The sequence below is a fragment of the Borostomias antarcticus genome (assembly GCF_949987555.1).
Source record: "Borostomias antarcticus genome assembly, chromosome: 4".
Lineage (NCBI taxonomy): Eukaryota > Metazoa > Chordata > Actinopteri > Stomiiformes > Stomiidae > Borostomias > Borostomias antarcticus.
In genome coordinates, this window is record NC_140237.1 from 5,156,181 (window position 1) to 5,183,966 (window position 27,786).

General features: G+C 44.3%; 1 protein-coding gene across 1 annotated transcript; it reads right to left on the minus strand.

Annotated features, from left to right (window-relative positions):
• Positions 1-10,171: 10,171 nt before the first annotated feature.
• Positions 10,172-21,684, minus strand: LOC311307973 (Krueppel-like factor 13; the record flags this gene model as incomplete). Its single annotated transcript, XM_084436873.1, has 2 exons — positions 10,172-10,467; positions 21,243-21,684. 2 exons carry the CDS (start codon positions 21,682-21,684, stop codon positions 10,172-10,174), a joined length of 738 nt encoding a protein of 245 aa, XP_084292999.1.
• Positions 21,685-27,786: the final 6,102 nt, after the last annotated feature.

A 27,786-nucleotide genomic window follows, 5' to 3' on the forward strand; every position in this document is an offset into this window, starting at 1 on the left:
AATGCACAACCAGCAGTAATGGCAAGCGCGAACAATGACATGTTTTGACAGCTTAAATTCATGCGCTCTAGTGAGCTGACCAATGCTATGACAGCTACAGTCAGCTGGTGCTGGCGTCATGCGTGACTGATTAACCTCTGCTGACTACCCCGGCCGTGACGTACGTGCCTCGCCTGAATTTGCGTCGGAGACTTCATTTATGCTTCAAGAAAGGAGTAGGCCTATTTGCTTTAATAGAGTTTCTGGGACTGGCCTGGGAGAGAAGGCAATGAAACTTGTTTAAAGGTTGAAAAAGTGTATCTAGTATGTCCTGTATTGTATTGTTATTCATATGTGTTTTGTTTTGTTTGGGGTGGGGGGCGACTCGAGGGTGTGGGTATCCACCGAAGCCCGCTCCGCGGAGGAGGGACTGGGTAATGGGGCTGAACACGCAGCAGCGCGGACCCTCCGCTGGGGCTGAACACGCAGCAGCGCGGACCCTCCGCTGGGGCTGAACACGCAGCAGCGCGGACCCTCCGCTGGGGCTGAACACGCAGCAGCCCGGACCCTCCGCTGGGGCTGAACACGCAGCAGCGCGGACCCTCCGCTGTCTGGGTGGATGTGGATGGGCACGTATGAGTGGTTGAGTGCCTGCATCCTCCACTCGCTCTCTCCACAGTTTTGTTTTAGTTGAAAAAAAAGTGTCATTGACAATGATCTGTATTTTGTTATGTACATTTGATGTCTTATAAACGCGTGTGGGTTGGGCACTTCAGTGCATGACATGAAAATAAAAATATATCATATCATATCGGTTACAGGACAATGGCACTGACATCTCATGTCATGAAGGTATTTGAGAGACTGGTTCTGCAGCCCCTGAGGCCCATGGTGAGTGACTTCCTGGACCCCCTGCAGTTTGCGTACCAGACCCAAATCAGCATGGATGACACCATCATCTACCTCCTCCACAGAGCCTCCTCACATCTGCAGGGGCCAGGAAGATCAGTGAGTCATGCTCTTTGACTTTTCCAGTGCTCTGAACACAATCCTTCCCCTCTGGCCCATGGAAAAGCTCCCAACAGTGCAAGTAGACCACAACATGGTGGCCTGGATCACGGACTACCTCACCAGAAGGCCACAGTACATACGTCCGTCTGCAGGGCTGCCTGTCCAATGTGGTGATAAGCAATACAGGCGCCCCCCCAAGAAATGTTCTGTCACCTCTGGAGTGTGTCACCTCCAGAAGTTCTCGGACAACTCCTGTGTTGTGTGCTGCATCAGGGCAGACGCTGAAGAGGAGTACAGGGATGTGATCAGGAGATTTGAGGGGAACCAGCGTCAACTCAACATCAGCAAGACCAAGGAACTGGTGGTGGACTTCAGAAGGAACAAGAGGTCTCCAACCCCCATCACCATCCAGGGGAAGGAAGTTGAGATAGTGGACTCATACAAGTTCCTGGGAGTGCACCTGACTGACAACACTGAGGCCCTCTACAGGAAAGGACAGAGCAGACTGTTCTTCCTAAGGAGGCTCAGGTCCTTCGACGTGTGTAGCAGGCTTCTGAGGATGTTCTACCAGTCTGTTGAAGCCAGCACACTGTTCTTTGCTGTTGCCTGCTGGGGAGACATCATCAGGTCTGGGAATACAAACAAGCTGAACAAGCTGGTGAGGAGGCCAACTCTTTGACTATTATCTATCTATCTATCTATCTATCTATCTATCTATCTATCTATCTATCTATCTATCGATCGATCTATTGAAGGTGTTGCTCGATCGATCGATCTATCTATATATCTATCTATTGAAATATGGATAGCATCTGAATCTATCTATCTATCTATCGATCTATCTATCTATCTATCTATCTATCTATCTATCTATTGAAATATGGATAGCATCTGAAACTAGCTGAATCCTCTTCATCTCATCTCTTCTTAGTTCTAAACAGTGCACACTCTGTCAAATCTACCCAGCTTGCTATGACAGCAGAAAGATTTCCATTTGACAAGCACAGAGAGTTCTTTCTGTGACATTGGCAGGCTGCCTCTCCCCAGTACCCACTGAGATAATATATTCCTTCCCTGTGCCAGTACCTGGGAGTGGCATTGAAGTGCCAATGTGCTCCACCTTGAGTTTGACCATGTCATGGTTCAAGAGGATGTGCCCTCTGCAGATGTCCATATCCTTAGGGGGAAGAAATGTGTGTGTGTGTGTGTGTGTGTGTGTGTGTGTGTGTGTGTGTGTGTGTGTGTGTGTGTGTGTGTTTGTGTGTGTGTGTGTGTGTTTGTGTGTGTGTGTGTGTGTGTGTGTGTGTGACAGATTTGCTACATGTGGTTAGGTAGATGCCACACTAAAGTACAGCTGAATATAGGACACTCAAAGTGAGGGACTGAGGGGGCAAAGGACAACAGGCCATAAAATTAGACATATTGAGGTCAACAGAATAATTAGAAATATGACACTTCACATACATGTTTATTTAGGAATTTATTTCCAAATGTAAACTTCACTAATTCATGCATACAAGTTAAGACGTCATTACAATTTACACTCCGGTTAATTTTTTGTATTTGCATAGAACGTCCTCACAAAATATTTGTCTACAGAGTAAAAAATAATGTTGGAAAAAGATACAGCAGAGCAACAATAGACCAGCACATGAATATCTCTATATTTCTGTATACAATTTATGGAACTGTAAATGTGAGATGCTTCAACATGTCTTGAACTGTCCTAGAGACGTTTGTTAAATGGCAGCTTTGATGTGGACCTAAAAAATAATCCGCATTAGACTTGATTCACTATACAAAGCAAGCAACGCATGAACAAGAAGGAAACACCAGGTTGTCCTTACAGAGATACAGACAGCTGATGGTGATGTACAAACTATACTTTTTTGAAGGCAAGTTTACTTCAACTAAGGTTATTTGATTAGCTTAAACAAAGTTTATTTCCGTTACTTTAACTGAGTTTATTGACCTGATGAAGCAAATTAGGACATCGAGGGCAGCCCACCAAGGAAGAAGAGCTGTGAGTGCACAGTGTTGCCAGGAGATCTGAACTTGGCTCGACACTTGAGCTATTTAGTCTCTGATTCTAGCGAGGGTGCAAGAGATTCCATTTGTGCTGAATCAAACTGGAAGCCACATATTTCTACTGGCAACCGTGTGTGTTTGTACATCTGCGTGATCAGACTGGGTTCAAGACAACCAAACTAACAAGGCAGAGGACCACAAATTCCTACATATTTTCTTTTAAGAGGGCTTAAGGAATCATGTGACTGCCCATGCGGACTACAGGGGCCCTCATTGATGGATAACAACTCAGTCTACTGTACATAATGTATCTGAGCTCAGAGACTGTTCAGCAGCCAGTCAGGCTGGAGTAGATAGGTGGACATATTTAATATCCAAAGAGATAGAGGATAATACTCCGCTTCAGGTTCTAAATGCAAGGCATTGTGATTTACATGCTGTATAGGAGTAACTGCATGTTCCCAAGGCAGAGTAAACGTGTGTGCTTTGAAAGCTCCACTGTGATATAATGCCAAGGGCCATTTTTCAAAGTAGCAGAAGCACAATGTTCTGTACCCGCTCAAAATAAATACCTAGAGTACGTTCCTTATTATTATTTTCTAGCAGAGTTCCAGAGCAGTTTGCAGCTCCTAATGTCCATGCTGGGTTCTGTCAGGGAGAGCGGTCATAAGAGGAACCAGGCAGGAACATTCCTCTGGAGCTAAAGCTACAGGACCTACAGTATAAGACTGTGATTATCATTACTGGATGTAGGCCAATCCCTGGTCCATTTTGTGAGAAATAACCTAAAGCACATGGTAACATTCCTGTCAAGCTTCACACTTATGACAATAATGGTCAAATCACAGGTTTCTGTTTAATGTTGGGTGCAAGTATAACCTACAGTATGTAACGTGCATGTCCTCAGCTTGTCATCAGGAGCGTAATGCTTTGAATTCAATGGTATTTGTCTTCTTTCTAGGTAAGCCTACTCAAGCACAATTAGACCATTCAATATGACAATGCTACTATACATGAATAAAGAATCCGACTAAGAAAAAGTTGATAATGAATCTATTACTCATAAAGAATAGTAAATGAATCACAGTCAAAAAATATAATACAAGTTCAAAAATAAATAAAATAACATTACATGAAAAGAGGGTCAGATACATTGGTTTGATGAAGCAGTGTCCATGACATGCATGACATCTCAGTCCTTTTGAGCAGGCATTCATTAATAGAGCATGTAGAAACTTAACCACCGTTTTGCTACAGTTAACTGCTGTTAAATTGTGCTTTACAGCATAAGCATTGTCAAAACTGAGACAAGCTGGGTACAATATAGACAGTACTTGTAGACAGTACAAGTGAGAGAATAAAAGCTAAGTGTCCCTTTTCAGTTTGACACAAGGTAAATCAAAATAAACCAATTCCAAATAAGATAAATATTTAATCATTCCAAACTAACATATTTGAGTGTCAGCTCTCTTGTTCAGTTGTTACCATAGATGTTTATTTACAAGAACAGAATTGAAAGTTCAAGTCATGTCATAAAATAACTGTTGAACGTTGAACTGTTGAATAGCTCAGTTGTGGAATGACTATTTTTGCCTTTGGCACACATTGCTTTAATTCCATAAAATACATAATAACTATAACCTTAAAATCATCCAGGCTAGTCTTGCATAATGACATGACAATACCTTCAAAATGTGAAAATGCAGATTCAGAAAAATGCATCAATTTCAGCAATGGAGTAACAAATTATGTTTGGAGCAAAATTATGTAAAAATCACGTTACAGATACTGTATGTTAAAGGGGTGTTTGTTTCTTATGTCATTCTGTCAACAACATGACCTAATCAGAGGCTTGTTGTGAAAGCATCATGTTGAATCCTTCACTGCTGTTTCAACAGGCCATCTTTGTGCAGACAAGATATACAGTATGTTCATTATCCTTTGCATCAACTGCATGAGAAAATATTAAATAATATCACCAATTAAAAACATGATATGGACACTCAGGTGATAGCAAAATGTACAAAACACAAAATACAAATCAGTTACAATAATGGAGATACTAATGATGAGTCAGAAAATGAAAATAATTTTAGAATCTACCAAACAATATCTAGTCGTCTTCATCAAGATAAAAAAAAAGAACAAATAAAAAAAAAACTCAAGAGTAGTTCTCAAAACACCCAGCATCTCTTACTGTAATAATTGTTCAACCTCATTGAGGTTTCAGTTCAAAAGGAGATGTCCATTTGCGCTCACTTTTCAGTTTGTTAACAGTTCAGATTTGGACTTGCAAAGGTGAACCTCGGCCTTTCCACTACTAATTTTTAAGCATTAGAATAATTTCATTAACAATGGATATGCCAACTGCAAAACAGTATTAATACAATGCATATTCCTCTCATTATACAATGCACTGACGCAGTCCTTCAACCTCTTTATTATATTATTTCATCCTGTTAGGACTTACAACGTTTAATTTGGTTGAACTACCACTTAAAAGACAGTTTGAACAAGAACAGTAAATAAGAACACACAGTTAGTGGACGTGATGGTGGGTCTGGACCCCCACCTGGCAGGAACCTGGGGGACGAAAGGAAAGCAGCAAACTGAATGGCTGCTTTCAATGATAAACATGGATTAAATACATCCAAAACGTAATGTGTTTCACTGAAAAGAGGTATATGGAATGTTCTAAATGAACAGATAACACCAGTCGCACACTGAGGTAAATGGGTCGGTTTTGGGGCTCAATTTGGTGTGTAAGGGGGGTGGGGTGGGGGGGGCAAAGCAGCTGACAAGATAACTTTTTTTTCTTCTTTTTTTCACTCTCGATCGCTCATGCAGACAATTATTTTTCTTGTTCAGATACATTACAAAATGGACATCAATGCTGGAATTCAAGCATTATTTGTTCTGTGAAGGAAAGCATCAGTAGATTAATGTGTCATTGAGCTACCACACAGCTACACACAACTTTAAAATGGCCACCGTCTGATTTGAATGGCTTTTACAATGGGCTCTTAAAGGGTATAGAGCAGGGCTGCCACTTCTCCCTGTCTTATTTGTGCTGGTGAGTCACAGTGGAATCCCATGAGTCAGACAGCAGAATGAAACCTTTTAAACCAGTGAGGGTTATCTAAGAGTATGTCTACCCTGGTTTTAAAACCATTAGGGTTATCTAAGAGTACGTCTACCCTGGTTTTAAAACAGTGAGGGTTATCTAAGAGTACGTCTACCCTGGTTTTAAAACCATTAGGGTTATCTAAGAGTACGTCTACCCTGGTTTTAAAACAGTGAGGGTTATCTAAGAGTACGTCTACCCTGGTTTTAAAACAGTGAGGGTTATCTAAGAGTACGTCTACCCTGGTTTTAAAACAGTGAGGGTTATCTAAGAGTACGTCTACCCTGGTTTTAAAACAGTGAGGGTTATCTAAGAGTACGTCTACCCTGGTTTTAAAACAGTGAGGGTTATCTAAGAGTACGTCTACCCTGGTTTTAAACCAGTGAGGGTTATCTAAGAGTACGTCTACCCTGGTTTTAAAACAGTGAGGGTTATCTAAGAGTACGTCTACCCTGGTTTTAAACCAGTGAGGGTTATCTAAGAGTACGTCTACCCTGGTTTTAAACCAGTGAGGGTTATCTAAGAGTACGTCTACCCTGGTTTTAAAACAGTGAGGGTTATCTAAGAGTGTGTCTACCCTGGTTTTAAACCAGTGAGGGTTATCTAAGAGTACGTCTACCCTGGTTTTAAAACAGTGAGGGTTATCTAAGAGTACGTCTACCCTGGTTTTAAAACAGTGAGGGTTATCTAAGAGTACGTCTACCCTGGTTTTAAAACAGTGAGGGTTATCTAAGAGTACGTCTACCCTGGTTTTAAAACAGTGAGGGTTATCTAAGAGTACGTCTACCCTGGTTTTAAAACAGTGAGGGTTATCTAAGAGTACGTCTACCCTGGTTTTAAAACAGTGAGGGTTATCTAGTAGGTCTACCCTGGTTTTAAAACAGTGAGGGTTATCTAGTAGGTCTACCCTGGTGTTATGGGTGGGAATTCTGCAGCAGTGGTGCAGTGTGTTTTCCTAAGGGGTGTTTTCTTTGTGGACGAGAGAGGGGAAAAAGCTGATTATGGCTCTTTTTAGGTGACTGGGAAAATGGGGCCCGGGGGAGAGGAGAGGGGACAACGCGGGCCATTCACGGCCCGGACACCTGCTTCCTTCCCCCCACACACATTCCTAGCCTTCTCCAGCTGGACCAATCCTCTCTCTCTGTGTGTGTGTGTGCGTGTGTGTGTGTGCATGCGTGTGTGTGCGCATGCATGTGTGTGTGTGTGTGTGTGTGTGTGTGTGTTTGTGTGCGCATGTGCCAATAAGCGTGCATGTAGCCTTCTCTACTGAAAGCCAATGCTGAAGCAAAGAAGCAGCCACGCCCCTATCTTAACCCACTGAGAGCCTAAAGCCCTCTAGGTGTCCCAGGGTAGAGGAGGACAGGTCCTCTGACTAGATGTCCCAGGGTAGCAGAGGACAGGTCCTCTGACTGTTTGAGACCTGGAGGACGAAGCAGAGACATCATTTACAGGACATCATTCCAAAGAAGCACAAAGGGAGCTCTTGCATCTAGCTTTCTCTTTCAATCAGTTAGGGAGAGCAATATGACACAGCTAATGTGTTAAAGAGGCATCGTAGCCTTATGGTATGCGGTAAAATTCCATATTAAGGGAATACGTTCAAAAGCATACTGAAGTAAAAATAAAATACTGAGCCAAAAAAAGGGCACTGGGTGTGTCCCATGATGTTGAATCAGAGGCAGAGGAAAATTCTGGATGCTACACTTACAAAAAAACACATTGCCACATCTCCAAGTATGAAACCTGAGATGTCATGTCGAGATCAAGTCTTCAAGATAATAGGGTAGACCACCGCAAGGGAAATAATTCTCCACGCACCACTGGGAAACTTAACAATGTTTAACACTGTTATCTTTAAAGTTTGACTCTCTTCTCTCCTGGGTAACTATGTATATGTACAGTGCATAAGTTACATAGCTCAAGGTCTCAGTGATCCCAAGATCAAACACAGTCGGCCTCTGTTTTTTTCTCACCATGTCTTGTTTGTTGGGTGGATGTCAAGCGTTCTCGTGACATGATGGTATAGGACTCCTAGGCTTATATACATGAGGGTATAGGACTCCTAGGCTTATAGACATGAGGGGATAGGACTCCTAGGCTTATATACATGATGGTATAGGACTCCTAGGCTTATAGACATGAGGGGATAGGACTCCTAGGCTTATAGACATGAGGGGATAGGACTCCTAGGCTTATAGACATGAGGGGATAGGACTCCTAGGCTTATAGACATGAGGGGATAGGACTCCTGGGCTTCTAGAGAAAGGGTGAGGTCCTCACTCAGTATGATCTCATCGTGTGTTCCTCCAGGCTGATTACGAAAGGCTTTTATTGTACTTCCCTGCAGTCATTGGCCTCCATTCATCTGCACCAAGCCCTGACTCTGCCTGCAATAGACACTGCCATGCAGAGATCACGAGCAAACAAGGTGCCCTCAAGTTTCCACGTGCATTTATGATATTCTGACTCCCTATAATTTGTCTCTTCTTTTCCTGCATGGGCCTCATCGCTAGAGACTGGCGCTTTAATGACACTCTGTACACTATCTGATAACACACCTTGTGTTTATGTGGGTCTGAGTCACACCTCCACATTGCAGAAAAGACCAGCCCGACTCTGGTGAACCTGACTCATACACTGTAGTGGGAACAGCTCTGTTCTATCAACCTGCTCCATTAGGTTTTCTGCTGGTCAACATGAACTGAGATTTGTCTATTCAGCTCATGTGTGGAACAATGACACTGGTGGTCAAACAGCTGCCCACTCAGCTTCACACTTCCTTTAGAAGATGGATGTATTTGCGGCTTAGTAAGGTGGAGATAAGAGGTGAAGTTTGCATCAAATGAAAGTGAAAGTGGAGGTGGTAAATCTCCAGTCTTTTAGTTAGAAATGCAGATCGGTGTTCAAGTGATTGAGATTCTTTCTTCAGATAAACAGATCAGACCTGATAAACAGATCAGACCTGATAAACAGATCAGACCTGGACTGATAAACAGATCAGACCTGATAAACAGATCAGACCTGATAAACAGATCAGACCTGATAAACAGATCAGACATGATAAACAGATCAGACCTGGACTGATAAACAGATCAGACCTGATAAACAGATCAGACCTGATAAACAGATCAGACCTGGACTGATAAACAGATCAGACCTGATAAACAGATCAGACCTGATAAACAGATCAGACCTGATAAACAGATCAGACCTGGACTGGACGACTCACAGCCTGTTTCCCTCCAAAAACACAATCATGCATCATGAACGGAGAAGTGCAACTTTGAGTGCGTATCGTGTTTGGCTGTGTGTGCACTGTATGTGTGTGTGTGTGTGTGTGTGTGTGTCATCATTGTATGCATTCTTTCAAGCTATCAAGGCCTTCCCTGAGCAGGGCAGAAATGTCAACACATGTTGAATTTCACATTAAAGTGATGTCTGTATTGTGCAGTCAAGTTAAGTGGATAAAAATGATTTTATAATCCTGAGGTGTAAATGTGGTCTGTTCGTTTTAAATTAGGTTACCCATAGAATTCCATTCTATCTGTTTTTTCTTGACCAATTCATTTTAGGAAACAGAATGTAAATACAAGAACATCAGCCAGAGGCTTGGAAATAAATGATATCTACAGTACATATTTGTATGTGGAGATGTTGCCATCATAAATGCATTATTTTTGTTCTCATTCTTTGAGTTGCTTAAAAAGATTGCACTACGGTAGGCAGGTGCATACAACACAGTACAGCAAGCACAGGATTGGCAAAGGAGGTCCATAAGTAACTGTGCAATACAAGTAGAACGGGCAAGTCCCTGCTAGAACAGATACAATTAAGAACGCAACTGACCAAGGAGACAATCAGTGAGGCGATGGACGCAGCCTCCCCCTATCAGAGATCCCACAGGGAGGGGCCCCAGGGCCCCCAGCTGTCCGCCATCATGGTGAACAGGCTCAGAGAGACTGGGGCGTGTCTTATGGGCGGGTCTGGACATGGAGGGGGCGGGGCAGAGACTGAAAGTGCTGCAGAGCTTTAAGGCGAGTGGGCGGGGCTGAGGGCGGGGCTGGACGCGTCGGAGCGGCTGTAGTCGCTGAGGGAGCCGGGTCTGTTGACCGCGCCCGCGTACGGTCTCTTCAACATCGCCGGCTGGAAGTCGGAGTGGCGGCGCGCGTGCTTCATAAGATGGTCGCTCCTCATGAAGCGCTTGTCACACAGCGGGCAGCTGAACTTCTTCTCCCCGGTGTGGGTGCGGTAGTGGCGCGCCAGCTCGTCCGAGCGAGCAAACTTCTTGTTGCAGTCGGGCCAGGTGCATGGGAATGGACGCTCTCCTGGGAGACAAAAGGGGACATGAGATCAATCTCACTATGGGGAAGTGAAATAGTCCCACACACGTCTAGAATACGTGCTGGAATAAACACCAGCTAGAATAAACAAGCACAGGCTCCAGACAAAAACACACACAGGTGAAGGAAAAACACAACCTCTACAGCTCACTGTTTCTGTCCTCTTCTAGGCCTTTAATGAAAGTTCATCCTAAATTGACCTTTGCACCCTGCCTGGCCTACTGACAGCCATATGTAAATCTACCACACAGGCTGGTAAAGGGCAAACTAACATGGATACACTATAAACACATCCAAACATTCTGCAATTCCTAGAATTTCATGATGTTTCAGTGACAATGTTGGGGCCTCCTCTAGTTCAACTAACTCTTTTAGCTCCAGGTTATACTTCACATGTTCATCTGTCTTGGTAAAACCCCATAATACTGACTACATCTGAGAATATCTCTGAGTACATTGCAGATGCTATGCTGTGACTTGCAAGAAGACGGACAGTCTGCAAACCGTCTATAGCTCCAGACTATTACAAACCGGAGGTGGCATGGACTCTGGATTACAGCAAGAAATATAAACATCCTTTTACTACACTCCTTCTAAGTAAAAAAGCAAGTTTTACTTTTAAAATCTTAGCGTGACCCTTTAAAACATAACCTATTATTATACTGTCTGCGGAGCTGAGCCAATACAAAAAGGCAGCAATTCACTCCACTTCCACAATGCCTACAGGGTTTCATAAAGTTATTTTACAGGGCCTTTCAAAGAAAGCCTTATCCTTATATGCAATGGACATGGATCCAACCAGATAAGGATCTTTGAAATAGCACCCCTAGTTCTTGTTCAAGCACACAACTATCAATGGCACGGTCCAAGAAAAATGGTCCCCTCCCCCTCCATCCCGCTCCACCGTTGGCAATAAAACTGTTTCAACACATGGCCACTGGGAACCAGATGGCAGACAACAAAGGACCAGCACTTTTCCACAGTACTTACATTGAGCAAATAATCTCCACATCAGGTGATATAGGCCTTCAATATCAAAAAGAAAACACTGGCCCAGACTTATTGTTCTTTGAGCGCTACCCTTAGAAAAACTCCAGGGAACAAAGATCTCCATTCTACTGGTTCCTACCAAATATGCTGTCCCAGGAGTGAACACATGATCTGCAGCCTGCCACAAACCTACAGGGTCTACCTGATCCCTGCCGGAATAACACTAGGCTTCATCACTAGGTTACAGAGATCAACTCAGAACCAAGCTAGGCAAACCTAGACTCTCTTGGCTTCTCAATTCCCTCAAGACTCCCCACCTCCCTCCTCCAGACCCAGAATACAAACGCGCACTGATTCAGACAAAAGCAGGCACCATTGCAGCGTTACTCGCTGACGTCCATTTGAGAAGTCAGTCACCAGAAGGTGGATGCCCTGTTTCATTCTGACTCACGCAAACCACACAAAAGACCCAGAGCAGAGAAGCGGGTGAGTCAAACCACAGGCCTTTATGCTGCTCTACGTTGCACAACACCAGGGGTAACAGATCCCAGCACTTCAATATTAAACAGGCTATCAGAGGTGATTGGATCTGGGAGTGGCATGGCGGTACTGACTGAGAAGATATCACTGAACTTCAGGTATCAAGGCACAGCCTGGTATCCAGTGAATTCATACACCATGAAACTCAGCAATAACGCTCATGGCACGCAATTCTGTGTGTGTGTGTGTGGGGGGGGGGGGGGGGGGGGGGGGTGTACATTAATCAGTCTGTGTTGACAGCAACAGCATGGTGCAGAAACTAGATCTAAGAATGACAGTATGTTGCCAAGCATGTTACAGTGATGATACTCCATATGACAAGAATGGTCAATTTTAGTCCAATCGAGACTCTTTTTCTTTTTTTAAAGACTAGATGTACTTTTGGATTCCAACACTACAATGTCCCGATAGAAAACCAAAGTCATGTCTTTAGTGTCACAAACGGTTTGAGTGTCTTTTTGAGGCGTTTTGGAAGCTATGGTCTAAATCTCCAGACTATCCACTAGCCTTGAGACCAATACTAACCTGAGCTAGCGTGGATACTTCAAACTGCCAGGATTACAGTCAGAAACAATTGCATCCTTCTATGCATCCTTCTATGCATCCTTCTATTCATCCTTCTATGCATCCTTCTATGCATCCTTCTATGCATCCTTCTATTCATCCTTCCATTCATACTCAAAATCTTGGAGCGCACCTTTATGCTGCTGCTGTCAAGGACCAAAACCATGTGGCGAACTTGTGAAAGTTATGGGCGCTCCCTCAGGATGTGTAGTGAACAGTGACGATCATATCTACCAGACAGACACGCCCACATGACCAGACACACCCACACGAAGGACGACTCCCACTTCCACTCCCACTAAGAAGAAGAGGCTACAACAGCATACTGTTCTATACACTCCGGCATGCAAAGACCTCTCCCTCGTCATACAACTAACTGGCTCCAGCTCACCTACACAAGAGTAATTGCCCTCTCAACAACTGACAATAAAACCCAACAACCGGGAAATGCCTGAATCAAACACTTTGTGTCTTTATGCCTTCCTGTTATAATTACAGAGCCTAAATTGGCCCTACATAAGAACATGCCCGGGATTGGCTGGCTGCTCAGTAACATGATACAAGGGTTGTTTTTGTGATGGGTAGGGTACAACCAGAACTCTGGAGAAGCTTTGAAAACAAGCCTCTTTGTCCTTCCGAGGGAACAATGAGGGAAGCCGGAGTCAAGTGGAGTAATTGTTCTAGAACAAACACACTAACGAGCATGAGGCACGTGGCTCCCGTGGAACTGATTGATGCCAAATGACAACAAATACCTCTGGACTGTTTCCTTGTATGACACTCTATATGCATAGAGGTACATGTGTGCGTGTGTTTTTGATCGGGCAGGATACAGGGTTGCAGGTATACTGTGATGGCAAAGCCTGATAAATGGGCCCAGAGCCACAAGCATACACACACACACACACACACACACACACACACACACACACGCATACATACACACACACACACACACACACACGCATACACACACACACACACACACACACACACACAGTGACAGTGATAATCAGGGAAGCATTGGGTGGGGACAGTCTAAGAAATGAACACATTGACCCACTTCCAGTGTGAGGCTGTTACATCAGGCATGTGGTGTGTGTTCCTACCAACACACACTAGTATCTCAGCCTCAAGCCCTGTCCATTATGTCACAAGTGGTTGACTTATGTAAATGTCCTCATTCCCAGTCCCTGGCCATGGCAGGAGAACTCTCAGCTCATATGGAGGTAAATATTGGGTTAAAATACCATTTTGAGGGTAATAGGTCGTACTATGACACTAAAGAGGCCTATTTCTGCCTATGCCAGATGTCTTATCTATTTGTAAATTTGAAAAATCTGTGAGGTTTGGGATTATCTCAAAGATAAATTTAAATAACGTCCAAAATGCTCCAGGTTGATCCGTTAATATGCATACAACGTTCAAGTTGCTTTAAGTGGTAAATAAAGCAATGATTAGAGTGGTCATTCTTCAGAGCAACACACATATACAGTATGCATTTGCACAATATCAATCAGACCTATACACATTTAAATGCAATCAGTAGTCATCACTAACACTGACATATGCAAAGCAGCAGTCCCAGGCCCTAGAGAGAGCAGCAGTCCCAGGCCCTAGAGAGAGCAGCAGTCCCAGGCCCTAGAGAGAGCAGCAGTCCCAGGCCCTAGAGAGAGCAGCAGTCCCAGGCCCTAGAGAGAGCAGCAGTCCCAGGCCCTAGAGAGAGCAGCAGTCCCAGGCCCTAGAGAGAGCAGCAGTCCCAGGCCCTAGAGAGAGCAGCAGTCCCAGGCCCTAGAGAGAGCAGCAGTCCCAGGCCCTAGAGAGAGCAGCAGTCCCAGGCCCTAGAGAGAGCAGCCAGAGACAGTTGGGAGGGGCACACACATGATGGAACAGTGGTAAATTCAAGCCCATCCATTGCAGACAATCCGTCTTTCACTTACATTCGTGAGGAGAATTGACTTTAACAATTACCCAACAGACTTACAATTTCAACCCCCTACTCTCCCTTGCATGCTGACTTCAATCAATCCACTGTCATTTAATCTAATGATCCAACTTAGTGAGATTCAGTTTGCTAAGTCGTGCAATGTAGGGCCTGTGAAGGTAGATATCTTACAGGCGTAGTGGAATGTTAGCGTATGGCCTTCATGGTATTCAGGGTGTAAAAAAATCAGCGAACTATGCAAGTCAGAATGTTGCAGAGAGTGGGAGGGAGAACTGAGAATACTACTGAGAGTTCCTGACTCATAGCATCTCTCACTGCACTGTCCCCAGGCTTCCCCCTGTGGCAGCAGATCGGTTTGATTACGGAGGTGTGTGTGTGGAGGGGGGGGGGGGGGGGGGTGACTGTGGCCACAAACTCCATGGCCACACATTTCCTGAAGCAAAGTTTACTGAATACTCAAAATACTGAAGAACAGTGTATAGTATATGTAAACAGTATTTTAAAACTTTATTTGAGGTGCTTTCCTATTTTTTGATTACAATGTCTTTTCCACAGACAAAGCTTAATTGATTAATTTGGGAGCTTTACATTAGCTTTTCGCGATGCAAAACAACAATGCTACTCTTCTGTCATGTCTGCAGCGTAACCACCAACACTATATTCTGAGCATTGTAGCCACATATTACGAGTTAAAGCAGACAAGAGGGAGAGAGAAAAGCACCACCAAAATCAAGATGGCTACCTAAACAAAGCCAGATGGCCCCTGTTTACGACTCTTTCGCACACACTTGTTTCATTGAAGACCAATTAAACTAAAATCAATGTGAACACCAGATATGGTCTGGGCCCAAATGAGATTAACTCTTTAAAACCCACATTAACCCTCAAGCTCTGGATGGGGGGAGAAAGCCACTTAAGTGCTAAAAACAGCCTGAGACTAACAGGTGGGAAGGAAGACTCAACGAGTTAGCTCATCGCTAGTTACCTCATGGCTAGCTAGTGCTCCTTGCCATAGCTCTCATAGTTGACGGCTGGATGCTTTTATTAACAGAGAACAAATAAACGATATTCAGAAAACTAGGCCTTTATAAGACTCACAACGCACATAGTGAACAACCACACCTCTTCAAACATGCATCAACCCACTGGGCCATCTGATCCACAATGGAGAGATTCAGAGCCAGTTGCTTGTCGAATGCTTGAGTTCCAGTGTAACTCAGCGTCTCATAGGGGGCAGAGACACAACAGCTAGTAGGGATAACTAAGAGAAGTGAGAGTAGTGCTGGTTACAGTGAGGGGCAGGGCAGAGGGGAATGGGTTCAGACTACAGAGCCCCCTCCCCCAGGGGCTAGTCCACCCCTTCCATCTGCTCAATGCCCCTTTTCTTCCTCACTGACATGGAACCCAGGCTGTCTGATTCATTACTGGGCGTGTGTGTGTGTGTGTGTGTGTGTGTGTGTGAGTGAGTGTTTATAAGACCGGTACTAACTACACTCACAGTACAAAGTAAACACTAAGGCCTTGGGAGAAAGACCTCTCAGTCTCACTCTGCCTGTATCACATATAGGATATACAGAACATTATTTTTATTAGCAAGAATATATATTGAAATTCCCCAGATACAGGGCTAGGTCTAACTACACTTGACAGATCAAAGCTTGTTTGCATTCCTGGTGTGAGGCTCAACTTGGTTTTGAGAGAGATAGATGCAGTTTAATGAATGCCCTGCATCAATTGAGGGTACTGAGTGAATTAATTCTCCCTGTAATGTCTTCACATTGTTGTTAGGTGTTATTCACTGACTGACGTAAATCTTAACAGGTGAATATGTTTTTATAGGACGATATGATATATAATGCTATTAAAGCTCTCTCTCTCTCTCACACACACACACACACACCTTTCAGCCTTTCTTATGCCTGCTCACAGTAAGCAGCACGCCGCTGTCGGTCACTCTGGCACAGTCTCAGAATGGCCAACTGCTTCCCAGTTCCTCCGCTGAGAGACGCAGCACTGCCACATCTACAGTAGATAAGGGCCAGCAAACTGGCTCCTTTCATAAAACACTCCCTATACAGGCCTAGGAGATGACCTCTATATGTTACAGGCCTAGGAGATGACCTCTATATGTTACAGGCCTAGGAGATGACCTCTATATGTTACAGGCCTAGGAGATGACCTCTATATGTTACAGGGGTCAGTTGGGCCTGGTCTGGCTCTGGACGCTGGACACTAGGATTCCACACTGGCACAGCTACTACAGGAAAAAAGACAGACGGAAAACCAAAACTTTTTCATTGGGTATTAAATCAATCCAAGCCAAACACAAGGCCATGCACGGAGAGGGCTGCTTGAGAAAACAGGGACCCATAGCCAGCCCACCCTGCGCTAGCCGGAACTCACAGAGAGAACCAATCTGGCCATGCTGGTCATGTGGACCAGGCAAGGACAGAGAACGCCCAGGATATGTTGTCTTTCCTGGGACACGGTGGACTTCCTTGAGTAGTGTGTTCTGCCAGAGGAGTGAAGGAATGGACAAGCCGACCTTCTGACTGACCTTTGGACCAACCAACAATATTGTACCCTGGCACCCTCTCCTCAGTCAGACAGACGCGGTGGTGGTGGTAACAGAAACCCTGTCTCTATCTCAGTGAAGAGACAGAGTGAGACAGATGGGAGAGATAAGATGGATGCCACGCGATGCTCGGAGCGAGGAGGAATATGAATTTGGCAGATATCAGCTTGATTTGGCTATGAGGATGGAAATGATGCTGGGGGACCCTCTATGGAGATGAAGGCTGGTGCTTTTCCATCAGTAAGGCTCTTTATTCAAGCTTCTGAGGCGTAGATGTATGTGGCACATGGGTCCCCTGAAGGGGTGGGTCAGTGGACTGTGTCTTGGAGGGAACGAGGGGGGCGGCCATACAAAGACAAAGGACAAGGACAAAGACCTGAAGTCCAGAGAAAACACAGCCAACAGACTGTGAAATATGTTATTCCAGCCTTTGTCTGTGTAGACCTATATAGCAGGTTCTGTTTGCTTATTAGTAGAAAGACTCAATAGAATATACATAGAGTATAATAATATTATTTGACCTTTTCATACAGCATCTGCATCATGAGAAAGCCCATCCATGCATCTCATGACTGACATATAGGGACAATAAGACATTCTGTAAGAGCAGTGCATACAGGGCAGGATCACAAAGAGGCTCACGCCTCGTCACACTTCCTGTGTGAAATAAACAGCAGACCCATTTTCATACTAATATTTCAAAGAAGCAGCAGCGTAGGTCCAGAAGGAACACCTCCTCCCCTTCCTGAAGATCAGACAAAGATGTCTGGTAACCTTCGACCCCAACTTGTGGCTACCCCCGCTAATGTTGGGCACAGCCCAGCTTGACTTATCTGTGTTCACCTGGTAAACGCTGCCAGCTCAGCGCTTTATGCAGATCATCTAATTGTGTGCATAATAAGAACTTGTTGAGGAGAATTCATTAGCAGTTGTATAATGTCCTCACGTTCAAGAAGGTTAATATCATTTTGCAACAAGCTAGTATGAAGATAATTCCACAGGTTATATGATGATGTTGTTGATTGTTTAAACTCCATTGTGCCATAGTGCAGGTTTGATGCAGAAAAGACTGGTGTGACTGCATTGAGAAGGTAAGGCCATTACCCAACGTATCAGAGCATGACATGCTTTAGGAATAAGCAAGATTGAAATGCATTCAAATGTATCTTGGAGCTCTTGTTGGCATTTGTGCACTCTAAATAAGCACAATCACAAAGCAACATTCACAATGCCGATGACTTTCCACATAATCTCCAAGGGAAACGGTAATTTAATCTATCCAGAAACGAGTCAGAATTTGGTGTTTCTTTTGATGCTTGTGAGGGAGGTGCATGCTGCCATTAATTCTTAAGTGACACCCTAAGAACACGCTTGGGCTGTTTTGACTATCTCTTACAGACACACTTGAAGACACTCAGACACTAATTATTACCCTTAGTAATTATCAGCAGACAGTCTAGTGGATATTTCATTTTCATAACAGGAGAAACAATAAACACCTAATCTCCTGAATCTTTCAAGGTTTCGAAGACAAAATAAACAACATGTAAAGCCTTAAACTATGGGATTAGGACACAGACTTCACTGACGACTTTGAAGAGATAGGAGCCTGCAGACTTGTTAAATGGGTTAATGTTGAAAGGGAACTCCCTGTTCTCTCTGCTCTGCTGGAAGAGTCTGCTGAGGAAACTGCTGAGTGCAAGAGAAAGATACTCCGGGACAGACCAAGTTGGCTGAGCCCGAACTGAACTCAAATGACCCACATTCTCTGATTACCCAACGAGACTGAGACGGAAAACATATTATCTGACCGTAGTGTTACTCGGTCAAGAGCTAGGAGAGGGGGAGGGAGAGAGACAGAGGGAGGGAGAGAGAGAGGGGGGGGAGAAGGAGAGAGACAGAGGGAGGGAGAGAGAGAGGGAGGGGAGAGGGAGAGAGACAGAGGGAGGGAGAGAGAGAGAGAGGGGAGAGGGAGAGAGAGAAGGCTGGATAGAGAAAGGGCTGGAGAGAAAGTGTTAACTGACAACTGGAAATTGTTGCTTTCACTTCCATGTGGCACAGTTTTTCTCAGTGCCTTTATTTCAACAGCTGAATGCTCACTGAGGCCAAAATCAAGGATACTTTGAGTCTAAACTGGGCTGTGGACAGGGTTTCAGAACACTGGTGTGTATGCGCTCTTTGAGTCACAACTGCAGTAAATATAGAAGAAATTACACTTACAAAGAATGATGTCTTACTAGCCTTCTGGAAAAACAGTGCCACATTCTCCAGAGCTACAGGGTCTGTATTTACACAAGGCTACATGAGAAAGTAATGTAATAATCAAATAGCATAGTGGTTCTTTTCAAAGAGAAAAAAGATGGCAGCCGCCTCAACAACAGCAGGAAATAACTCACACACAGGAGCTGTACTGTTCCACAGCCTAATGTTACCATCTGTGCTGTCACAGAAACACAACACAACACTGACTAACCTCATACTGTATGAATGCTCCTATCCTGGTTTCACCCTGAGCACACACACACACACACACACCCACTCACAGGCTGCAGTCCACTGCCAGGAAACACCCCAGTCACGCTCCCTCGCTGGAGCAGGACGAGCTCCAGTTGAGACCCAGCTTAAATAGATTTCATCTAAGCTGAAGTCCCTATACAATTAGACGTGATATACGAATGAGAAAGGATTCTGTGTAAGTAAACCAAAAGTCATCTCCTCCACAAGCTGGGTCTAAGCTGTCTAGACAAAATGTCTGCATGTCCCCCTTCTGTGGCAGGCTTTCACAGCACAGGGGGGTCTCAGGAGTTCACACACAAATATTGTAAATTTGAAAGCTGTTTGGACTTTTCAGTTACAGCTGCAGTCTCCTTCAGAATCGTCGGTGCAAAACTGTGTGTTTGCTCCATGCAGGCCGATAGCTACATCTACAACTACAACGTCTGATGCTATATTCTGGTGAATTTACATGGTATTACACTAAATGCAACAATTGAAATGGTTTTGTTATCAAGGCACAGACTTACTTCAAATATATCTTTGGCTTCAAATAATACTACATAGCATGGGCTTTCATCAAAGCACAGGCCCCTTGATCATCAAAGATTGTACAGACTTTGTACAGACTTTGTACAGACTTTTCATATGGGCTTTTAACATGAAAGACTCATCAACCTATTCCAGCTGTGAAAATGAAGCATTGCATAACAGCCCAAAATCCTTTTATACAGAGAACTAACGCCTATAGAATCCCTGCATATTTCTATCGTGGGACTGGTACATGGTGGGACTGGTACATCGTGGGACTGGTACATGGTGGTGGTGTGAGTATTGTGTTGTTAATGTGCTGTGAGGCTCCTAGATTAGTGGAGGGTCGGGAGGCGGGGTCATGCGAGGACTGTCGTTCACACATCTTTAATAGCTCTTTCAATGAGGGAATAGTATGACCCTTGGAAGGTCATGCTGGGGGGAAGGTTCACTTGAAGTAATATGAAGCATCTTCCCAAAGTAAACTCAAGTTCAGCACACCTCCTCCCCCTTCTCTCTCTTTCTGAGCTCCGCTAGCCGCGTCTGTTGCTGGCCAGATCAGCTGGCAGACTGGCTGGCGGGGGTGTGGTACATGACAACAAAGAGCTTAGAAGAACTGCAGAATTTACCAACCCCCTCTCACTCTATCCTTCTACTGGATGTATAGTCTCATATGGAATCGTGCAGTAGCCTACCCCTCGTGTTATTGGGCTGTAGCAGCCTGGAGGAGTGGGCGAGGCTCTCTTGTTAGTTCCTCATTGCTGCTTCGCTCAAGAGGCGCACTCACCTCTCATTCAGCGAGGACTACATGCACAGACAACTTATTCACAGACAATATGATACCACTCATGCAGTTCATGCCAAGTTTTACACCTGACTTGATAAATTAGCTTAGAGTGTAATAGCTATAGCGACTGGCGATAAGCAAGGTGATTGAATTCTCTCACAGCGATGACACATTTGCATACATCATGCATCACAGCCAGTTAACAGGGTCACACTGAAGTTACAATAGGCTACGCATCGTATAGCCTACTTTCTTTTGAAAATGCGAATGTCATTTAACTCTTATTTTAACTAGGCCTATTGACACAGCACGATTTACTTTATTTTGAAACTGACCTGTGTGCGTCCTTAGATGCGCTTTGAGATGGGACGATTTCCCATAAACTTTTTCGCAACCTGAATAATGGCATCTGTGCTTTTTCGCGGAGGATTCGGGTTCGATTTGACCTCTGACGCGTTTGCCTCTTTGTGTGCGCCCAGGGTCGGTGTTGATGATAGGTGTGGCAGTACTTCTTCCATCCTCCTCTGTGACTGCTGGCAATACGCATTCCGCTTTCATTTTAGCCTGGTCCGCAGCATCGGTGGGTGTCTGTTGGTTAAAATCCGCTAGAATCCTGGCCACAACAAATAGTGAGGAGTTGTCTTTGACCATTGAGTCCTTTTCTTCTCCATTCCTTTGCGAGCATGCAGGTTCTGCTTTGAACTCTATGTTTTCTTTAGGATGAACGATAGCCCGACTGGACATTGACACAAGGCACTCAGCTGCGAAATGATCCATATCCTTTCAAATATAGGCTAACACAAATTCGTCGTGGTGACATTAAAAAATGACAACTTGCCCCCAAAAATCCGTTAACCTCTTTATAATGACGTTACCCCGGTCTATCAATTGGAAACTCACATAAATGTTACTGGTTTCTCCATGAAATTGTCATCCCGGTAACTGAAAGATCAAAGTCTACCCACAAACACGTGAATGTGCGTCCGACTCTGAAAACGATTCTGGAAATAAGACAGTTATGAAATGTTAATAAACTTTAAATTGACGAGCTCCATCACTGGCTGCACTGTATCTCCTGCATAGTGACAGGTCAATATGCCGACTAGAGCCGTTTCCATGCTGGGGGCGTGTCGGCCCGATGCATAGGGGAGTGTCGTCATTGCAGCTGCTTATCCATTGGACACCGGTGCGCTCTAGAGCGCGAGAACCGTGCTCTCGGTAAGCTTGTAATGCAAAGTTGGCTCTAGAACATAGTACATCGGGAGGGAGAACCTCTTTCTCTAGATACAGGAAATATATAGGTTAAGTAGTCCTATATCTTGATAGATAGACTCTCAATGATCACTGATCAATATAAGGTATCTGAGTAGTCCAGCATAGACGTAGCCTAATAGGCCTACGCACTGAGAAACCCCAAACCACTGTGTGTGTGTGTGTGTGTGTGTGTGTGCGTGCGTGAGAGAGAGAGAGAGAGAGAGAGAGAGAGAGAGAGAGAGAGAGAGATTATAGAAGAGAAGGTACCGCACACTCTGCTTTTCTGGTTAGCAGGGAGGGGGAATTCCTCTCAGTCCTTGGACGTACAAGGACCCCCAGTCAGAGGATATCCCTTGAACTCCCCCTGACCTTAAACAACACATGGACGTGGCACCTGTGTTCAAAGCTACGGTAGGTGTCCGAGTAAAACATCTGAAAGGGAAGTAAAGGGACGTGGCACAAATCACATGAGGCAAATGGACCTTCAATAGTATGCAACCTCACACTCCTATTGGGCATTAGCAGGGGCAAAAAGGGTGTCAGGCATTCCAGCTGGGGGGGCAGAGGTTATCTCCCCTCGACACATAGGGCGGCCTAGAACTACCACTGCTATTGGGGTAGAACGACGGTCAGCATGGCCACTAGGGGTCAGCTGGTGTCTGTTCATCCGTTTTAAGAACACACCGATGGTCAGACTGGACACTCAGGCTAGACAGCAAGGTTCTTAAAGCCTCAGACGAAGGGAAGTTATAAAGAGGTAAAGCTTCCAGATTAGGGATGTGATGCTGGGCTTTTGGCCTGCTGAGGTATGGGGCTTTCATCTGTGTGTGATTGTGGTGTTGCAGAGAGCGTAGCCATCAGAGACAGCCATGAAAACTCTTTTATGGGTTCTAGTTGCCTGTGACTTTGTGTATATATGCAATTACCTTATTACCTTAACACCCACCCAGCTCCCTAGCAGAATCTCCTTATTAAGAAACAAGAAATGATCTCTGACTTAAAATGGTGCTCACAGTTACAAAGCTTGGCTTTGACTGTTCAGATATGACTGAGGACACATTGAGGGCACCTGCTGTTGCTGCAGTGCAGTGTCGTGGTTTGACTTTGCTCCTCTGACGACATGGATTTCAACTGAGCGGTTTCATTTCTCATCATGGGTGGTGCTGGTGACAGTTTTCCCTTGGTTCTCTCTCTCTCTCTCTCTCTCTTTCTCTCTCTCTCTCACACACACACACACACAGTCTATATATCTATCTCTTTCTGTCTTCTCTCTCTATCTTTGTTCTGCCACAGGATGTGAAGAAATGGGTGGAACTCTATATTTCACAGAACACACGTGCTCAACAAAAAAATAGTTGTTTTTTTTTCCTGTGTATGCACTGTAGCCTAAAAGACATGGCAGTTAAACCAACATATTATGAACAGAGCTTTGAGTAGTTCTTGACTTAGTTGGGGCATTTCCTTTTTTCTGTGCATTAATGTAATGAGAGCATGCAGGTGTGCTGGGTAATCAAGAGAGAAGCATCATGTGAGCAGTGGGAGGATTCATACTGACTAACAAACAACCCTGTACTGGCAGGGCTCAGGGAGTTCACTCCTATTGTAACGGAGTGAAACAGTCCTTGTGTGTCCCGACTAGGTAGTGAGTTGTTGGTTAAACTCACTCCCCTACCATCCACCACGCCGATGAAGAGCTTTTCATTTTCTTTATAATTAGGGTCCGGGCAGCTCAGCTGCTGACCCCTCTTGTATTTCCCAATATTCTGAATTAATGAATCTGAATCTTCCTAGGAAGTCTGACTACCCATGCATGAACCAGGCCAGGTCAAGCCTGGCTTATATGCGTGGCTGGCTTGTTTCTGTTCAGGACTGGTAGGACGGAAGCCAGTCATGCCACTGAAATAGCTGTGAATTGAAATGACATGAAATAATGTCTGATACATTATGATAGGTCTTGTCACCTGGACACATCAGTTCCAATACTTCCAATGCTAATCCAGCACAATAAGAGCGGGATAGTTAGCAGTTAGCTCATGAGCTAACAACAACTAGCAGCAGCTTCCATAATATTAATGGTAGCGGTCAGTGGCTAAAGCCGTAACACTGATGATTCCTGCACTCTAAAAAAAAAGCTGGGTGAATTGAAGGACCCATCTGCTGGGTCTGTTGATATTGGGTGATTAATTTAGTCTTGGGTGAGTCTTTGGGTCTCTTTTTGTTGTGGCGCGAATATTGACCACAAGCTGGGTAACCACACAATGGACTGGGTCTACACGCGCCTGTGTTTACCCAATTTGGGTCCAAATTCCCGCTGCACCGTACCCAAAACCTGGGTTAATCTTCCCGCTGCTGTACATTGCAGACTGGGGGAAGACAAGAATCCTGGATCTTGGAAGTAAGTGGCTATATTTCATATTAAATGTTATACAAATTCACCCATTTCCTTCATTTGCAGAGCTAACCTTTGCTCAGTCATTATAAGGGTAACATTACTAGAGTGAACATCACATATCTAATGACAATAGTTCAGTAGCGAAATGGAGCATAGCTAACGTTAGCAAGCTAGCTTAATTTAGCTAGATAGCTACATGTCAAAGAGCTTGGAGAAATAATTCCTGACTTTTTCCTAGCTAGCTAGTTCTAGTTACAAACATGTTATAGTGCAGCAGCGAACAGTATATAATAGATCTGTGTAATAAATTACATTAGCTAGCGCTACTGCTAACTAGCACTTTTTGTAGCACGTCAATTAATTCTCGTCTTCATCAAATCGGTAACGTTATTCACACACATCAAATAATGGCATGTACAGTACTCTCATAGCCGCGGGAACATATTTTGAACAGGGGATGCTGAAAATCTCTAAAATGATGTCTGTGCCTGTAGGTTACCTCGTCAAAACGTCTCTAACACATTAGTGATTCAGAAAAGCACCGTTGTGTAAAATGTCACGTTAGGCCACACAGATATGCTATAGGCTAATCTAATGTAGCCATATCGGCTGCTTTAGGCCAGCGGTGTATCCAGAAATAATAAATCCGTCCAGGCCTGAGTAAACATGGACGGGCCATAGAATTCATCCATAAATCCATCCATAAATTGCTCAATAGCATTATAGGTGAATAGGCCTACATCATACTGCGCCAATGTGTTCTTATATTTATATATATATATATATATATATATATATATATATATATATATATATATATATATATATATATATATATATATGTATATATATATATCACCTATTACGCACACTACACACAGATACCCAGAGCACACCAACATGAAAAAGATGAAAATATATATCAACTATATACAACTATAACAATGACACTGCTACTGCTGGTATGCACAGTAATCATTTCTTATTTTTGAAATGTCATATCTAATTTCTTTAATCCAGACCAGAGTACCCATATAAAAGATTCAACTAGGTTACAGTTGCAGAGATTAGAGATGGGAATATGCAATCCTGCATAAAACTCACAGTGATGTCATGCTTCTACATGTCAGGGGCCTCATTTATCAAAGAGCGTGTAAATTCAGGTGTAAAAGAGGGCGTACGACGAAAACACGGAAAATGCGAAATGTAGCGTACGACGAGAATATTTACACGCTTTTCGGATCTATCAAAAATGTCGTATGCCCTTTTCTGCACGGGAAATCCGAGACCGGCGGGGAAGAGAGCGTACGCGCATGCGCCCCGTGTTCCGCCCCCTCCACGCCCTAATCCAACCATATATGGTCAAAACCATGAGTGGCCAAACGTGGTTTCCCGGAAGGAACCGGCTTAAAAAGGTAGCGTGGAGCACCCAGGCGGGACAATGAAACATGGAACGAAGAGCAAAGAAGAGGAACTTTTCGGAGACGGAGGTGCATGTGCTAGTTGGTGAGGTCCACGTGAGGAAGGCAATCCTCTTCGGAAGGTATAAATCGCCTACGTTTGTCTGTTTGCTCCTACAGCTTAGTAGCCTACTTTAGCTACGTGTTGTGCATCTAGGATTGGGCATACACGGACATACTGTAACATGTGACTGTGAGGAAAGCAAACATTCTGTGGTAGGCTATGATTAAATTAGGACCAAAAACAGGGAACAATAACGCAGATGACCACTTCATAATGTTAGAACACATTAAACATTTTCCCCTCTGGGAAATTAAGACTCATCTAAATCACCCGGTAAATCACAGCATTTATTTGACTGCCAACAGAAAAACATATCAAATGAATATGGCTGCACAATGAAATGTTTAATGCATAATCAAGTTCACAGACAAACTCAAAGAAAATGATTGAAATTGTTTCTCCAGACTCTGACGTGGGGTGGGACTCAGAGGAGGGGGAGTCTGCAGTGGTCCTTGACCTGACGGTCGTGCCCCCGCCGGTTGCAGCCTCCACCTCCAGCGCGCCGGCCTCCACCTTCTTATCAGCTTTGATACTTGGCAAACATAACACGGGATGATGTACAAGGAGGGGACAGATACCTAGTGAAAGTACTATTGGTTGCTAGTAAAAAGACAATAACGAGGGCTTGGTATAAGGTGGAACGCCCAACCAAGGAGCAGTGGCTGGGTGTTGTGGAGGAGATGTAGCCTATGTTAGGGAGAGGTTCACGCATGCATTGAGGATGCAGGAAGGAAAGTTTGAAGGGAGATGGGAAAAATGGATGGATTATAGAAGGAAGTGTGATGATACCACTAATATTAAAATTGTCATATTTGAGTAAGAAAAAAAAGCTGCATGGATGGATGTACCCATAAGCTGTTATTGTAGGTTTTTATGTTTTATTGTATTGTCGTTGTATGGATGGAAAATGCTAATAAAGATTAAAGTAAATAAGACAAAGAATATGTATCTTGTCTATGCACACAGCAACAAGCCAGCCGTCACGCGCAGCGCCTGCCTCCAGTCTAGCCCTACCCTGCTGTGCGCCAGGATGAATGAGTCATGCGTGGAGCCAGGCCACCGTGCCACTACACTTGAGATGAGCATGTCGGCGTCACATATGATTTGGGTATTTCTAGTGTGCACATTTTAGCAATTCACATAGACGTATTCATTCACTGATGGTGCCCTTATGTGGGTGCAGTCGCCATCGCCGTCACCTCTTTGGAGTTCTATCTCGGCCAGTAGGCCAAGTAGCGCCGGATTCATTTAGGCTCGCATTACGCACAGGAGGACTGTCATTTATATGCTTACCAAACAGCAAACGGGTCCACATGATCACATATTACTGACAATCTAATTGGTCAATTATTGCCGTTTGATGGCATTAGGTGTGTGACATATTGCGCGGAAAGGTTTGGGACAGCGCATAGTTCAGTTTGGGGAACAAATCCATATCGGACCATGAATGAGCCGGTTAGAGGACACGTCTAATCTTGCATTGCGATATATGTTTGTGCTGAATTGGGCTATTAGCCTACATGATTGTGCGTTCATGAACTGTCGCTCTTATTCTCTCCGTCAAACATAGTAATTCACCGACGCACCACCTGCGTCGCCAGTTCCCCCTGTGTTCAAGAAGGGCGTAGAACACCGTGTAAATCGGTAGGACAAGCTGAGAGGTGTCCTACAAAAGCGCGGAGAAAGGCGACTAAATTTTCGCCCTTACG